General features: G+C 48.1%; 1 protein-coding gene across 1 annotated transcript in view; it reads left to right on the forward strand.

Moving 5' to 3' along the window:
* LOC117658222 (myosin-6) overlaps window positions 1–15,703 on the forward strand; it is a 76,492-nt gene that overhangs the window by 56,378 nt on the left and 4,411 nt on the right. The window contains exons 28-39 of the mRNA XM_087891684.1: window positions 1,011–1,400; window positions 3,069–3,195; window positions 3,844–3,962; window positions 4,068–4,264; window positions 6,174–6,357; window positions 7,526–7,691; window positions 8,008–8,132; window positions 9,593–9,901; window positions 9,997–10,200; window positions 11,608–11,733; window positions 12,115–12,390; window positions 14,771–14,866. Coding sequence (XP_087747810.1) covers window positions 1,011–1,400; window positions 3,069–3,195; window positions 3,844–3,962; window positions 4,068–4,264; window positions 6,174–6,357; window positions 7,526–7,691; window positions 8,008–8,132; window positions 9,593–9,901; window positions 9,997–10,200; window positions 11,608–11,733; window positions 12,115–12,390; window positions 14,771–14,866 — 2,319 coding nt within the window. The remainder of the gene's footprint in view (window positions 1–1,010; window positions 1,401–3,068; window positions 3,196–3,843; window positions 3,963–4,067; window positions 4,265–6,173; window positions 6,358–7,525; window positions 7,692–8,007; window positions 8,133–9,592; window positions 9,902–9,996; window positions 10,201–11,607; window positions 11,734–12,114; window positions 12,391–14,770; window positions 14,867–15,703) is intronic.

The raw sequence follows: 15,703 nt of genomic DNA on the forward strand, positions 1-15,703 counted from the left end.
TCCTTCCCAGATACACAGAGAGGATCTGGAACCAGGTAAGAAAGAAAAATGGACCTACCAGGCCATCATGTGCTGGGAGCGGGGGGGAGGGGGTTGCGCACGCATGCGCATGGGCATGTGTGCGCGTGACCCTCCCCCGCCCCCCCTCCTGGCACGCGATGGCAAAAAGGTTAGCCATCACTGCCCTAGGGGATGGGACCCGCAACATTCCTTGCCTCCCCGCTCTGGTGGGTCAGGTAGATGTGACCGGCAAGAGACCGGTCCCTCAGATAACCCGGTCCCAAGCCATGAAGGGCTTTAAAGGTGACAACCAGCACCTTGAATTGCGCCTGGAAGCAAATTGGCAACCAACTCAGCTCCCGCAGGAGAGGTGATACATGTGGACACACTGAGGTTTGACAAGACCATGCGGGCCGCTGCATTTTGCACCAGCTGGAGCTTCCGGGTGCTCTTCAAGGACAGTCCCATGTAGAGCGTGTTACAATAGTCAAGAACAGGAAGTGACTAGGGCAGGGGTGTCAAACTTGCGGCCCGCAGACAGGATGCGTCACACGCTGGTCATGACCACCCCCCGGTTTAGCGACGGGAGGAAAAGTCACATGACAATGTGACAACGCGAGTTTGACACCCCTGGACTAGGGCACGAGTTACCGTGGGTAGGGATTGTCAGTTCAAGAAAGAGCATAACTGGCGCACAACCACAGTTACGCGAAGGCCCTCCTGGCCACAACCGCCACCTGCTCTTCAAGTAGGAGTCGCGAGTCCAGGAGAACCCCCAGATTACGCACAGGGTCTGTTATCAAGGAGGAGGGGTGGATGGTTTCACATGCAACCTAGACTCTGTGCGTGCACAGATGAAACTTTGCTTGCTCACCTGGTGCTCACCTTCAGCTGTGCGGACTGGTTCCTAACAGGCTGCGGACGGGTATTGGTCCACAGCCTGGAGCGTTAGGAACCCCCACTCCAAAAGATTGAAGAATCTAATGATTCGTCTTTTTCCCACCATTCAGGCACGAATTGAGGAGCTGGAAGAGGAGATGGAGGCGGAGCGCGCGGCTCGCGCCAAGGTGGAGAAACAGCGCTCTGAGCTTTCACGAGAACTGGAAGAGATCAGCGAGCGTCTGGAGGAGGCCGGAGGGGCCAACTCGGTGCAGATCGAGCTGAACAAGAAGCGGGAGGCCGAGTTCCAGAAGATGCGACGCGACCTGGAAGAGGCCACGCTGCAGCACGAGGCCACGGCGGCCACCCTGCGGAAGAAGCACGCGGATTCCGTGGCCGAGCTGGCCGAGCAGATCGACAACCTTCAGCGGGTGAAGCAGAAGCTGGAGAAGGAGAAGAGCGAGCTGAAGCTAGAACTGGACGACGTGGCCTCCAACATGGAGCAGATTCTGAAGGCCAAGGTGTTGTGTCAGTGATGGGGAGGGTTCCAAAACCAGCCGAGGAGAATCTGGGGTCCCTGGTGCTCTCTGAGCTGGGTTGTTTTCTTGCAGACATTTCATGGCCCAACTAGGGAACATCATCAGTGCGAGGGTCATCAGTATAGCACTGATGATGTTCCCTAGTTGGATTACAAAATGTCAGCAAGCAAACAACTGAGCTCAAAGAATCCCAAGAACAGTTGTCCTTCTCTGCCTCCTCCACTCTAAAAACCCCACTCCTTTCTAGCACTGATGATGTTACCTAGTTGGGTCATGAAATCATCATCGTCCTCTTTTAACGACCTCATAATCCCTTGCAGGGTGCAATCTGGGCAACTGAATGGAGCTGAGTGTTTACTGGCCAGATGCCCTTCCCGTCACCAGTGAGGAGTTTTTTTTCAGCAGATATATTCTCAGTGTGCCGAGAGAGAGAAATATGTGCCTCCACCTAGGATCGAACTCACAGCCTCCTGATTGTGAGGCGAGAGCGCCACCTCTAGGCCACCGCACCACTCTAGTTGGGTCATGAAATATTGGCAACCAAGGACCCCACAGTTGTCCTCTTCCTCCTCCTCTTCCTCCTCTCCACAAACCCCTTCTACCACTGCTGATGTTCTCTAGTTTAGTCATGAAACGTCTACAGCTCGAAGGATCTCACAGTTGATCTCTGAGCTACAAATATTCTCTTCTATTGGTAAGGAACATAACTACTAGAAGCCAAGCTGGGCACCTTCTCCTGGATTGGCTTCAGGACCTTACATATCATAGATGTTCCTACCATCAACTGATATAGGATTTGTAAGTGTTCTGTCCCCGTCTCACACACGCACACAAACAGTCAGCCAGGAGTTAAATAAAACTTGCAGACAATAAATTCCTTCAATAACAGGATTGGCAGCAACCCAGTAGCTGCTTGCCAAGAACTTTACTCACAGAGGGAGGTGTTCCTCCTCCGTCAGATAAACCAAAACAAATACACAAAGTCAAAGAATTGTCAAGTCCAGTCCGTATTAAATCCAAGGCAGGCAGATAACGTAGTTTCAGAGATACAATGCGACTTGCTAGTTGTTTAGTTTTGTCCGTCACAGAGCCTGAATGGCAACCACACCCCCTTTTATCCCCTGTGGGGTGTGGTCCAGTGACTCAGCTTAATCTCTGGCACGCCTCCTTTTCTGCTGCGTGCGCTTGTCTCTCCGACACTGGCGTGGATCCAGCCAAGACTTATCTCCGTCACTGTCCAACTGCGACTGCTCAGAGATACCTGGCTCCTGGCCAATCTCTTCTGCCTCGGGAGACACCTGAGGCATTGCCAGAGAGGAAGGTCTTGGAGAGGGAGGCCTGGCCAACTCCTCTCCTTCACCTTCGGAGTCTTCTCCCTCCGATAAGATGGGCTCGGGGGTCGGAGTCACAACAGTAAGATGTCCCTCAAGTGGGACCACCTCACAATCCATAGATTTGGTATCCTGCACCTGGAAACTCTACAGCTCACCTCTGACATCCCAAAAACCATATTGTCCAAGTGGTTGAAGACACTTTCCATGCCTAGGTCCTTTCAAGTGAAGTTAATCACCACGTGATTTCGTTGGAGAACATGCTCCAGCTTGTGCCCAGTTTTCTTTGGGTTCCTTCTATTCTTCTATTTCTTGGCAGGCAAATTTGGAGAAGATGTGCCGTACCATCGAGGACCAATCTACGGATCACCGCGCCAAGTTGGAGGAGACACAGCGGACGCTCAATGACGCGAACACCCAGCGAGCGAAACTGCTCACCGAAAATGGTACCGCCTACCATTTTTCTCCCTCTTGTTGTTGATGGTGATTCTCCTTTCTCCAGGTCATAGTTGTCCCAAACGGGCTTTTTTCAAGAGACAACTGGACTTCCTTTGTTTTTCCTTGAAGACTTTTTGCTTCTCATCCAAGAAGCTTTCTTCAGTTCTGACTGAATGGTGGAGAACAGAAGGATTTATATTCCTTTGCAGTCATCTGGTCGTTAGTACTCTCTCTGGGAGTCGTTAAGGCCACTTGGAGGTTTATCTGTGCCCTCGGAGTTACCTGAGTAGTGCAAATGGGGGAACCTTCTCGGAACCACTGAAGGGACCGTGTTGTAACATTTACAACCCATTTGCACTATTCAGGTGACCCTTAGGGCTGAGATAAACCTCCAAGTGGCCTCAATGATTCCCAGAGAGAATACTAACGACCAGATGACTGCAAAGGAATATAAATCCTTCCATCCTCCACCATTCAGTTAGCACTGAAAAAGCTTCTTGGATGAGAAGCAAAAGGTCTTCAAGGAAAAACGAAGTCCAGTTGCCTCTTTGGGCCTCCCTCTTGTTTTTCTACACCTCTTTATGAGGTCCACCCAAGAAGAAGCTTCTATCCCATATAGCTTCTGGAACTCAACTTTCCTCCTTTCCCGCCCTCAGGAGAACTCGCCCGACAGCTTGAAGAGAAAGAGGCCCTCGTTTCCCAGCTGACTCGCGGGAAACAATCCTATACACAGCAGATGGAGGACCTCAAGAGACAACTGGAAGAGGAGACCAAGGTGAAGAAACATCACTTCGAAATTGTGGGTCTGGGCTTTTTTGAGATGGAGGAAGGAGGTGTGATGGACACCCTCCAAATTGACATGTGTTCCTCGTTGACGTAGGCCAAAAATGCTCTAGCGCACGCTCTCCAGTCCTCCCGCCATGATTGTGATCTTCTGAGAGAACAGTATGAGGAGGAGATGGAAGCCAAAGCTGAGCTCCAGCGTGTCCTCTCCAAGGCGAACTTGGAAGTGGCCCAGTGGAGAACGAAGTATGAAACGGATGCCATCCAGAGAACGGAGGAGCTGGAGGAGGCCAAGTAAGTGAGGGAGATGAATTCCAGAGGTCACATTTTGACCTTCAGGATGGACAAGGTAGATGGCCAACTTGGATCATCAACAAGCATGACTTTTGACGTGGTGTTCATGCTTGAAGATACCATTCCTTTGAGTATGTCAACCAAATACAGATAGCCCTCCACTTAACGACTCAGGTTGCTAATCGAGATGGTTGTTAAGTGAGTTACGCTCAATTTTAGGAGCATTTTTGCTGTGGTCGTTGGGTCAATCGTGTCATTGAGCGAAGCCAGCTTCCCCCGTTGACTTTGCTTATGTCCGAAGTCAGCTGAGAAGGTCACAATCAGTCGAGACATTACATGTCATATATACCGTGTTTCCCCGAAAATAAGATCCTGTCTTATATTTTTTTGAACCCTGAAATAAGCACTTGGCCTTATTGCCATGCACTCAAAAGCCCGATTGGGCTTATTATCAGGGGATGTCTTATTTTGGGGCCCTCTCCAGGCTCCGGAGGCTTTCCTTGAGCCTCTGAGAGGGCAAAAACGGCCTCCCCAGGCTCCAGAGCCCCTCTGGGGGCTGGAAACAGGCCTGTTTCCGGCCTTCCCGAACTTCCGGTAGGCCCGTTTTTCACCCTCTCCGAACCTCCTCGTGCATCCACTTACCTGCATCCAAAACGGGCCGCATGGGGACTCCTAGGAGGGGCAGGGTGGGGTGAGTGAGGCCAACCAGGAGTGGGATTTGGGGGGGGTCTCCGAACTGCACAGAATCTTAGCTAGAGGTTCTCCCAAACCCCTGCGAACCCCCAGCAACCCACCCCTGCGTGCCAGTTGCCAAGCGCCCGAATTTTGATCCTGGGACCTCAGGGAATTTGACCGTCATAAGTGTGAGGACCCAGTTCTCAGTCTTTTCTTTTTTTTTCCCAACAAAGTCATCCCTTCGAGCGGTCCTTAAACTAACACTTGTAAATCAAGGAGCCAAAATTGATTTTGGAAGGGCTAATAGATGGCAATATTTTCTACCTGGACTACTGTGTGTTTTGATGACGTTCTCCAGGATGAGATTGAGCTATCTGAAGGACATTTGACCCTCGTTGGGGACGTGTTCGGAGCTTCTGGCCTCCATATCTTTGTCCCTCATAAACACAGACCCCATATTTACATTTCTCCTCCCTCCTCCCTTCCTATGTCTTCTCCATCCCTCCCCTCAAGACCCCGGGCGTCTCTTTTCACCGTTGCTTCCTCTAATGAAGAAGCTTTTGGCTCGGGTTATATTTGAACTCGGCAGCGTATAAGACGAGCAAAAAGCTTGTTGGTTGGAGGAGATTTCCCCATTTAAAAACACCAAGGTAGGTGCGTAGGGAACGGTTTCGCTGGGGAACATCCTGGTTTTAAGGGCCAGAAGCTTATCTGTGGCATGGCTTGGTGACTGTGGCTTTGTGGACGTGGCAGGGGGAAGGATACTGCAAAATCTCCATTCCCACCCCACTCCAGGGGAAGGGAAGGATACTGTAAAATCTCCATTCCCACCCCACTCCAGGGGAAGGATACTGCAAAATCTCCATTCCCACCCCACTCCAGGGGAAGGGAAGGATATTGTAAAATCTCCATTCCCACCCCACTCCAGGGGAAGGATACTGTAAAATCTCCATTCCCACCCCACCCCACTAACCTGCTTTCCAGCTCTGTTCTCCTGTGCAGGGCAACAAAAGAAGACCCAGCCAATCAGCTGGGACTCAATCAGCTGGGACTCGGGAGGCAGTGAATACTGCCAATAAGAGGTGGTATTTGCCAGTTCTCTGAACTACTCAAAATTTCCGCTACCGGTTTGTCAGAACCGGCTGAATACCCACTCTGCCCTTTCCCCATCAGCTGTGGGAAGGAGAAGGCCTCTTCCAGGAGTAACCTTCTCTCGGTTGTCCTCCTGTGCCAGGAAGAAGCTGGCCCAGCGGCTGCAGGAAGCCGAGGAAGCGGTGGAGGCGGTGAACGCCAAGTGTTCCTCGCTGGAGAAGACCAAACACCGCCTGCAGAACGAGATTGAAGATCTCATGGTGGACATGGAGCGCTCGAATGCAGCCGCAGCTGCCCTGGACAAGAAGCAAAGGAACTTCGACAAGGTGAGGTTCACAGAGACCATCCCTCTCCGGTCCCATGGAGGAGGCTGCTGCTCCAGTTCAGTTGGAGGCATTCAGTTGCCTGCGCGTCTGGGATATGGTACTTCCTGCTGGCTTCCCCAGTGACTTTGGTTGTGAGAAGCCACCGGAAAATTCCCTTGTTTATTGTCTGTAGTTAACAATGACAACCAGGACTTCAGGGATTGCTGTCACTAAGCAGTGCAGTCAGACTTCAGACTATAGTGTTTATCAACAGAAATTACTGTCGTACATTGAAGTCTACCTGTATTTGAGGGGGGGAGGGGAAAGGGAAAAGGAAAGGGAAGGGGGAGGATGAAAGGAGAAGCAGAGGAGAAGGAGAAGGAAAAGAGGAGGGGAAATGAAAGGGGAGAGGGAAAGAGAAGAGAAAAGAAAGAGGAGAATGAAAGGAAAAGGAGAGGAGAAGGAGGAAGAGAAGAAGGAAGAGAAGGAAAAGAGGAGAAAGGAGGGGAAGTGGAAGGGGAGGAGGAGAGGGAAAAAATGGGAAAAAGAAATTGAAGAGGAGGAAGATGAAAAGAGGAGGAGAAGGAAAAGGGAAAAAAGGAGAAAGAGGAGGGGAAGGATGAGGAAGGAAAGAGAAGAGAAGAGAAGGCGTAGGGTGAAAGGAGAAGGGGAGGAGAAGGAGGAAGAGAAGAAGGAGGGGAAGGAAAAGAGGAGAGGAAGGGGAAGGGGAGGAGGAGGGGAAGAGAAGACAAAAAGAAAGGGAAGAGAAGGAGTGGGATGAAAGGAGAAGGAGGAAAAGAAGAGGGAGGAGAAGGAAAAAAGAAGAAAGAGGAGGGGAAGTGGAAGGGGAGGAGGGCGAGGAGGGAAAGAGAAGAGGGAAGAGGGAAGACGAAGAAGAGGAAAAGAAGAAGAAGGCAAAAGAAAAGAGAAACAGGAGGGGAAGTGGAAAGGAAGGAGAAGGGGAGGGGGAGGAGGGGGAGGGAAAGAGAAGAGGGAAGAGAAGGATGAAAGGGAAAGGGGAGAAGGAAGAGGAGGAGGAAGAGGAGATGTAAAAGAAGGAGATGGAGGAGGAGGAGGAGGAGGAGGAGGAGGAGGAGGAGGAGGAGGAGAAAAGGAAAGGAGAAAGAAATGAGACAAAAGAAAAAGAAGAAACCGACTCCTTTGCTTTCCTCCCCTTCTGCCCCCTCAGATCCTCTCCGAATGGAAGCAGAAGAACGAAGAATCTCAGGCCGAGCTGGAGGCATCCCAGAAAGAGTCCCGTTCCCTTAGCACGGAGCTCTTCAAGCTGAAGAACGCCTACGAGGAGTCCCTGGAACTCCTGGACACCTTAAGAAGAGAGAACAAGAACTTGCAAGGTGGGTTGAGCTGGGAGGGGGAAAGGGGGTGGCAGAGGTGACGCCTCAAAGCCTCCTTGCTTAGGGGTGCCAGATGTTGAGGGACATCCCTTCCAATAGTGGGTTTCACTTACCTTCGCTAATGGTTCGGAACTGCGCAGAGCATCCGTAATGATGTTCAAGCGGGTGGGCGGAGCCTCCTGCCACCGGCACTACCGATTCGCCCGAACCAGGGTGAGCCAGTAGAAACCACTGATTTCCCTTCCATGTCCTCCTCCTCCTCCTCTCCTCACCGGAGCGTGGCCCGGAACTCTTTCTTTTTCTCTTCTATCCACAGAGGAGATTTCGGATCTCACCGAACAGCTGAGCCAAGGGGCCAAAAGTATGCATGAGCTGGAAAAAGTGAAGAAGCAGCTGGAGTCTGAGAAAATGGACTTACAGGCAGCTCTGGAAGAGGCAGAGGTGAGGTATTATCCTGCTTACCTTCCCTAAAACTCCCCAGGTTTTTCCCTAACTTATGTCTCTCCTATTTCACTATAAAAGACATTTAAAGCATCTGAAACAGGACTGTAGAGTCCCTTCCCAGGTGGGAACAGAAACAGACAAGCAGCTTTACTCACTGATTTCACCTACTGTCAACAAGAAGCAATATTCTGGAACAGGGAGCACTTAATTAAAGGCACAAAACAGCTAAACAGAGCACAGCAGAATATGGAGCAGGAGACATTTAATTAAAGGCACAAAAGAGCTAGACAGACAGAACAGAATCTGGAACAGGGAGCATTTAATTAAAGGCACAAAAGTGTTGTGGATTAATAAGACCAACACAACTTTTCAGGGTTAGCCAGAGACATTGTATATTGCGCAATAGGTTCAAAGCTTATACATGAAGCGTTGAACAAAGACAGAAATCAGTTACAATGGTTTTTATACCCTTCTAAGACAAAGGATTCTGTTAACTCAGCAGTTTATGTGATCATATACATTTGTCATATTTAATTGACACTTCCCAATTACTAAGTTTTACATTTTTCTTTGCCAACAGTCATAATTCTTTTTGCCAATTACTGAAGCATAGATTCAAATTATCTCTTGTTGATATTACATGCGGCCATCCTTTGATCTGTTTTAACCTTCAAACAAATATCTCTATCTCTGGCAACTGAGGGGCCCCTCTTGTGAATGTTTCTACTTCAAAGGAATTCTCTGCCTTTCAACTGGAGATAATTGGCTTCCCTCAAACAAGCACATTTCCTTTCTTACAATACTATGAATAAAGAGCGCCCTTCAGTGATCATCCAGCTGGACCCACATTTACCTACATTAAAAGGGCTAAACAGAACACAGCAGAATATGGAGCAGGAGACGTTTAAATAAAGGCACAAAAAGGCTAAACAGAACAGAACAGAATCTGGAACAAGGAGCATTTAATTAAAGATATAGAAGAGCTAGACAGAACAAAACAGAATCTGGAACAGGAAGTAGTTAATTAAAGGCACAAAAGGGCTAAACAGAACACAGCAGAATATGGAGAAGGAGATGTTTAGTTAAAGACACAAAAGAGCTAAACAGAAGAGAATCTGGAACAGGGAGCATTTAATTAAAGGCACAGGAGAGCTAAGCATTTCTACGGTGCTTTCCCTATGAGGTTTTCTGCTTCTATTGTCTTGTAAAAGAAAACAGGACTGCAAATCAGGATTGTCTTTAGAAAATAAAATGAAAACACTGCAAGAGTATCACACTGATACCATAACCCAGATTCCATTAAAAAAAATAAGTGTAATTTTAGAAAAAAAGCTTTCAGGTCTCAATACTATTCTTCGTCTCCTTCCTCCTTCATCATTTTACCCATAATTCTTTGCTGGTCTATTGAGTGTAATAAAGATTGATTGACTGATTCCCATAATTCTTTGACTCCTCAGGCCTCGCTGGAACATGAGGAAGGCAAGATCCTTCGAGCTCAGCTGGAGTTCAACCAGATCAAGGCCGAAATTGAACGCAAGTTGACCGAGAAGGATGAGGAGATGGAGCAGGCCAAGCGGAATCATCTGAGGACGGTGGACTCACTCCAAGCTTCCCTGGATGCCGAGACCCGCAGCCGCAACGAGGCCTTAAGGATCAAGAAGAAGATGGAGGGCGACCTCAATGACATGGAGATCCAGCTCAGCCAAGCGAATCGGGTGGCCGCCGAAGTTCAGAAGCACCTCAAGATTGCTCATGCCCATCTCAAGGTAAGGAGATATGGAGACCTTCAGATCTTCCTCGGTCATCCCTAGTTTTCGGGGCCGATAGGTTTGCTCCAAGCTGTGTGTTTTTGATGGCCCAGGACAATCAGATTCAACTGGATGATGCCCTTCGAGCCAACGAGGACCTGAAGGAGAACATCGCCATCGTGGAAAGGCGGAATACACTGCTGCAGGCTGAGCTGGAAGAGCTACGTAGTGTATTGGAGCAGACGGAGCGTGGGCGGAAACTGGCAGAACAGGAGCTGACGGAGGCTAGTGAAAGGGTCCAGCTCCTCCATTCTCAGGTGAGGCGAAGCCAGCTGATCCTTCTCCATGTTTCTTTGAATCCGGTTCGCTAGGAACCACAGAGATGGACCTTGGAGAAGCTATCTAGAGCCTCTTCAGACAACTACAGGGCCTGAAGGGTGCACGTTTTAGGAAAAGACTCAGGTTGGCTGTGTTCCTCAACCTTGGCAACTTTAAGATGAGTGGGCTTCAACTTCCGGAATTCCAAAAATAGGTTCTGGATGAAGATTGAGAGAACAAAGTAGCTTCTGGATGAAGGTTCTGAGGGAATAAAGTAGGTTCTGGATGTAGGTTGAGGGAATAAATAGGTTCTGGATGAAGGTTGAGAGAATAAAATAGGTTCTGGATGTAGGTTAGGGAATAAAATAGATTCTTGGATGAAGGTTGAGGGAATAAAGTAAATTCTGGATGTAGGTTAGGGAATAAAATAGGTTCTGGATGAAGGTTGAGGGAATAAAGTAAGTTCTGAGGGAATAAAGTAGCTTTTGGGTGCAGTTTCTGAGGGAATAAAATAGGTTCTGGATGTAGGTTCTGAGGGAATAAAATAGGTTCTGGATGTAGGTTCTGAGGGAATAAAATAGGTTCTTGATGAAGGTTGAGGGAATAAAGTAGATTCTGGATATAGGTTTTGAGGGAATAAAATAGGTTCTGGGTGTTGGTTCTGAGGGGATAAAATAGGTTCTGGATGAAGGTTGAGGGAATAAAGTAGGTTCTAGATGTAGATTAGGGAATAAAATAGGTTCTGGATAAAGGTTGAGGGAATAATGTAGGTTCTGGATTTAGATTCTGAGGGAATAAAAGGTTCTGAATGTAGATTCTAAGGGGATAAAATAGCTTCTGGATGAAGGTTCTGAGAGGATAAAATAGGTTCTGGATGTAGGTTCTGAGGGAATAAAATAGGTTCTGAGGTAATAAAATAGGTTCTTGATGAAGGTTGAGGGAATAAAGTAGATTCTGGATATAGGTTTTGAGGGAATAAAATAGGTTCTGGGTGTTGGTTCTGAGGGGATAAAATAGGTTCTGGATGAAGGTTGAGGGAATAAAGTAGGTTCTAGATGTAGGTTAGGGAATAAAATAGGTTCTGGATAAAGGTTGAGGGAATAATGTAGGTTCTGGATTTAGATTCTGAGGGAATAAAGGTTCTGAATGTAGATTCTGAGGGGATAAAATAGCTTCTGGATGAAGGTTCTGAGGGAATAAAATAGCTTCTGGATGTAGATTGAGAGAATAAGTTAGGTCTGGATGTAGGTTCTGAGAGAATAATGTAGGTTCTGGATGGTTTCAAGCCATCTTTGACCTTCATAGGTCCCATGCTACATGAAGACACCAACTGTTCAGATCTGTCTGTTGCTTCCATTTCTCTTGTTGTGGCTTGACTCACTAATTTGATTGCCCCTTTTCTCCAGAACACCAGCCTCATCAATCAGAAGAAGAAGATGGAGGTTGACCTGACGCAACTTCAGTCGGAAGTGGAAGAAGCTGTGCAGGAGTGCAGAAACGCAGAGGAGAAGGCCAAGAAAGCCATCACAGATGTGCGTGAGAGTGAGATCACTGACGGAGGTTGACCACGAATGGTCCATAATGACCATTCGATTCTTTCTCCCTAAATCAGGGATGGTGGTGTCCAAACTTGACAACTTTTTTAAGACTTGTAGACTTCAGCTTCCAGAACTTCCATGCCTGGCTGGGGAATTCTGGGAGTTGAAGTCCACCAGTCTTAAAGTTTGGAGACCCCTGTTCTAAAAGGAGACACATCTCCAGGTTCTCCTTTGCTTTGGTCCACCAGGAGCATCCAAAGAGGACCTGTAATGTTGACATGAATGAACCCTGTGAATTTCAGACTAATTTCTCAATTCATGCAAAGAGTGAAACCTGATGGACATCTTTTTCTCTCGTCCTCTTGAACGGGGCAGGCGGCCATGATGGCGGAGGAGCTTAAGAAGGAGCAGGACACCAGCGCCCACCTGGAGAGGATGAAGAAGAACATGGAGCAGACCATCAAGGACCTCCAGATGCGCCTGGACGAGGCGGAGCAGCTGGCCCTCAAGGGCGGCAAGAAGCAGCTTCAGAAACTGGAGGCCCGAGTGCGAGAGCTGGAGAACGAGCTGGAAGGGGAGCAGAAACGCAACGCGGAGAACGTCAAAGGGTTGCGCAAGTGTGAGAGACGCATCAAGGAGCTCACCTACCAGGTGAGGCGCTCAGAAAGCACCAAGGACCCTATAATCCACCTCTTCCTGCTCCTCCCTCCCTCCCTCCCTCCCCCTCCTCCTCCTCCACTCCATAAACCCTCCTCCCTTCTAGCACTGATGATGATACCTAGCCAGGTCACAAGATGTCTGCAAGAAAGAAAACCCCACAAACCGATTTTTATATTTTTATTTTATTTTATTTTTTTGCAAACCAGTTCTAGCTAGACGGCCTTTTTTGATGGGCCTTTCAAAATACACCATGGATGATACCAGAGGTGGTATTCAGCCGGTTTGCACCAGTTTACCCGGTGCTACCACCTAAATAAGATGGCTCACGCCTATTTAGCTCTATGCCATCCTATTTAAGCACATTTTTGAGGCCGGGAACAGAGGTGAAATGCTCCCGGTTTGGACTGGATCGCCTGATCTGGTAGCGATGGCGGTAGGTGGTTCGGAGAACCGGTAGCAAAAATCCCTGCCCCTCCCCCTCCCCCCCCCCCGATGCCCAGCTGAGCCATGCAATCATCAGAGGCTTTTTATTATTTTTAAAAGCATTTTTTCTACCTTTTCGGCCAAAAAAATGCTTTTAAAAGTAAAAAAAAAAAAAAAGCCTCTGAAAAGAATAGGGAAAAAAATGCTTTTAAAAGCCTCTGACGATCCCAGCTGAGTTGCCTGATCTTCAGGGGCTTTTAAAGGAAAAAAAAAAGCCTCTGACGATCAGGCAACTCAGCTGGGATTGTCAGAGGCTTTTAAAAGCATTTTTTTTTACAACCTCTTCGGCCGAAGAGGTTGTAGAAAAAATGGTTTTAAAAGTAAAAAGTAAAAAAGAAAAAAGTGGGCCACGCCCACCCAGTCATATTACACCCCACCCCCACCAAGCCACACCCACAGAACCGGTAGTAACAAATTTTACATTTCACCATTGGCCGGGCGCATGAGCGGACGCGCACGCTCGCATTTGCGAACCGGTAAGGAATAAGCGAATACCACTCCTGGATGATACGATTCAGACATGCAATGAAACCATTATCTCAAAGAGAAGGAGACATGCATGGATAATGTTGGTTCTAACCTCTACCCACCCAACCTACCTTTCTCTCTATCTCTCTCCCCTTCTCTCTCTCTTTCCCTTTCTCTCTCTCTCTCTCCCTTTCTCTCTCTCTCTCCTCTATCTGTCCTTTCTCTCCCTTTCTCTATCTCTCCCTTTCTCTATATCTCTCCCTTTCTCTATATCTCTCCCTTTCTTTCTCTCTCTCTCCCTTTCTCTCTCTCCCTTTCTATCTCTCTCCCTTTCTCTCTATTTCTCCATTTCTCTCCCTTTCTATCTCTCTCCCTTTTCTCTATCTCTCCCTTTCTCTCTCTCCCTTTCTTTCTCTCTCTCCCTTTCTCTCTTTCCCTTTCTCTCTATCTCTCCCTTTCTCTCTCTCCCTTTCTCTCTCTCCCTTTCTCTCCCTTTCTATCTCTCTCCCTTTTCTCTATCTCTCCCTTTCTTTCTCTCTCTCTCCCTTTCTCTCTATCTTTCCCTTTCTCTCTCTCCCTTTCTTTCTCTCCCTTTCTATCTCTCTCCCTTTCTCTCTATTTCTCCATTTCTCTCCCTTTCTATCTCTCTCCCTTTTCTCTATCTCTCCCTTTCTCTCTCTCCCTTTCTTTCTCTCTATCTTTCCCTTTCTCTCTCTCCCTTTCTTTCTCTCTCTCTCCCTTTCTCTCTCTCCCTTTCTCTCTATCTCTCCCTTTCTCTCTCTCCCTTTCTCTCCCTTTCTATCTCTCTCCCTTTTCTCTATCTCTCCCTTTCTTTCTCTCTCTCTCCCTTTCTCTCTATCTTTCCCTTTCTCTCTCTCTCTTTCTTTCTCTCTCTCTCCCTTTCTCTCTCTCCCTTTCTCTCTATCTCTCCCTTTCTCTCTCCCTTTCTTTCTCTCTCCCTTTCTTTCTCTCTCTCCCTTTATCTCTTTCCCTTTCTCTCTATTTCTCTCTTTCTCTCTCTCCCCCTTTCTCTCTCTCTCCCTTTCTCTCTCCCTTTCTCTCTTTTCTCTCTCTCTCTCTCCCTTTCTCTCTCTCCCTTTCTCTCTCCCTTTCTCTCTATCTCTCCCTTTCTCTCTCTCCCTTTCTTTCTCTCTCTCTCCCTTTCTCTCTCTCCCTTTCTCTCTATCTCTCCCTTTCTCTTTCTCTCTTTCCCTTTCTCTCTCTTTCTCTCTCTCCCTTTCTTTCTCTCTCTCTCCCTTTCTCTCTCTCCCTTTCTATCTCTCCCTTCCTCTCTCTCTCCCTTTCTTTCTCTCTCTCTCCCTTTCTCTCTATCTCTCCCTTTCTCTCTCTCCCTTTCTCTCTCTCTCTCCCTTTCTTTCTCTCTCTCTCCCTTTCTCTCCCTTTTTTTCATGATCTGCAGACCGAGGAGGACAAGAAAAACTTGCTGAGACTTCAAGACCTGGTGGACAAACTGCAAATGAAGGTGAAAGCTTACAAGAGACAAGCCGAAGAAGCGGTGAGTTTCCAAGCCTGGGTCCCCGACGGCTAGTCCTCGACTTACAACCATTCGTTTAGTAGCGACCGTTCGAAGTTACGACGGCACTGGGGGAAAAAGCAACTTAGGTCCATTTTTCACACTTAAGACCCTTGCAATGGCTCCCTGGTCCTGTGATCAGAATTCAGACCCTGGGCAACTGACTCTATTTACGACGGTCGCCAGTGTCCCCGGGGTCAGGCGATCCCATTTTGAGACCTTCTGATGAGCAAAATCAACGGGGAAGCCAGATTCACTTAACAACTGTGTTGCTTAACTTCACCATGTTGGAGATTCACTTAACGGTAGCAAGGAAGGTGGTGAAATGGGAAAACACTTGCTTAACAACTGAGAGAGAGAAAGGGAGAGAGAGAAAGGGACAGAGATAGAAAGGGAGAGAAAGGGAGAGAGAGAGAGAAAGGGAGAGAGAGAGAGAGAAAGGGAGAGAAAGGGGAGAAAGGGAGAGAGAGAAAGAAAGGGAGAGAGAGAGAAAGGGGGAGAGAGAGAAAGGGAGAGAGAAAAGGGAGAAAGGGAGAGAGAAAGGGAGAGATAGAGAGAGAAAGGGAGAGAAAGGGGAGAAAGGGAGAGAGAGAAAGAAAGGGAGAGAGGGAGAAAGGGAGAGAGAGAGAAAGGGAGAGAGAGAGAGAGAGAAAGGGAGAGAAAGGGGAGAAAGGGAGAGAGAGAAAGAAAGGGAGAGAGGGAGAAAGGGAGAGAGAGAGAAAGGGAGAGAGAGAGAGAAAGGGAGAGAAAGGGGAGAAAGGGAGAGAGAGAAAGAAAGGGAGAGAGAGAGAAAGGGAGAGAGAGAGAGAAAGGGAGAGA

Source organism: Pantherophis guttatus, chromosome 4 (assembly GCF_059756535.1).
Source record: "Pantherophis guttatus breed Tessera chromosome 4, ASM5975653v1, whole genome shotgun sequence".
NCBI classification, from domain to species: Eukaryota; Metazoa; Chordata; class Lepidosauria; order Squamata; family Colubridae; genus Pantherophis; species Pantherophis guttatus.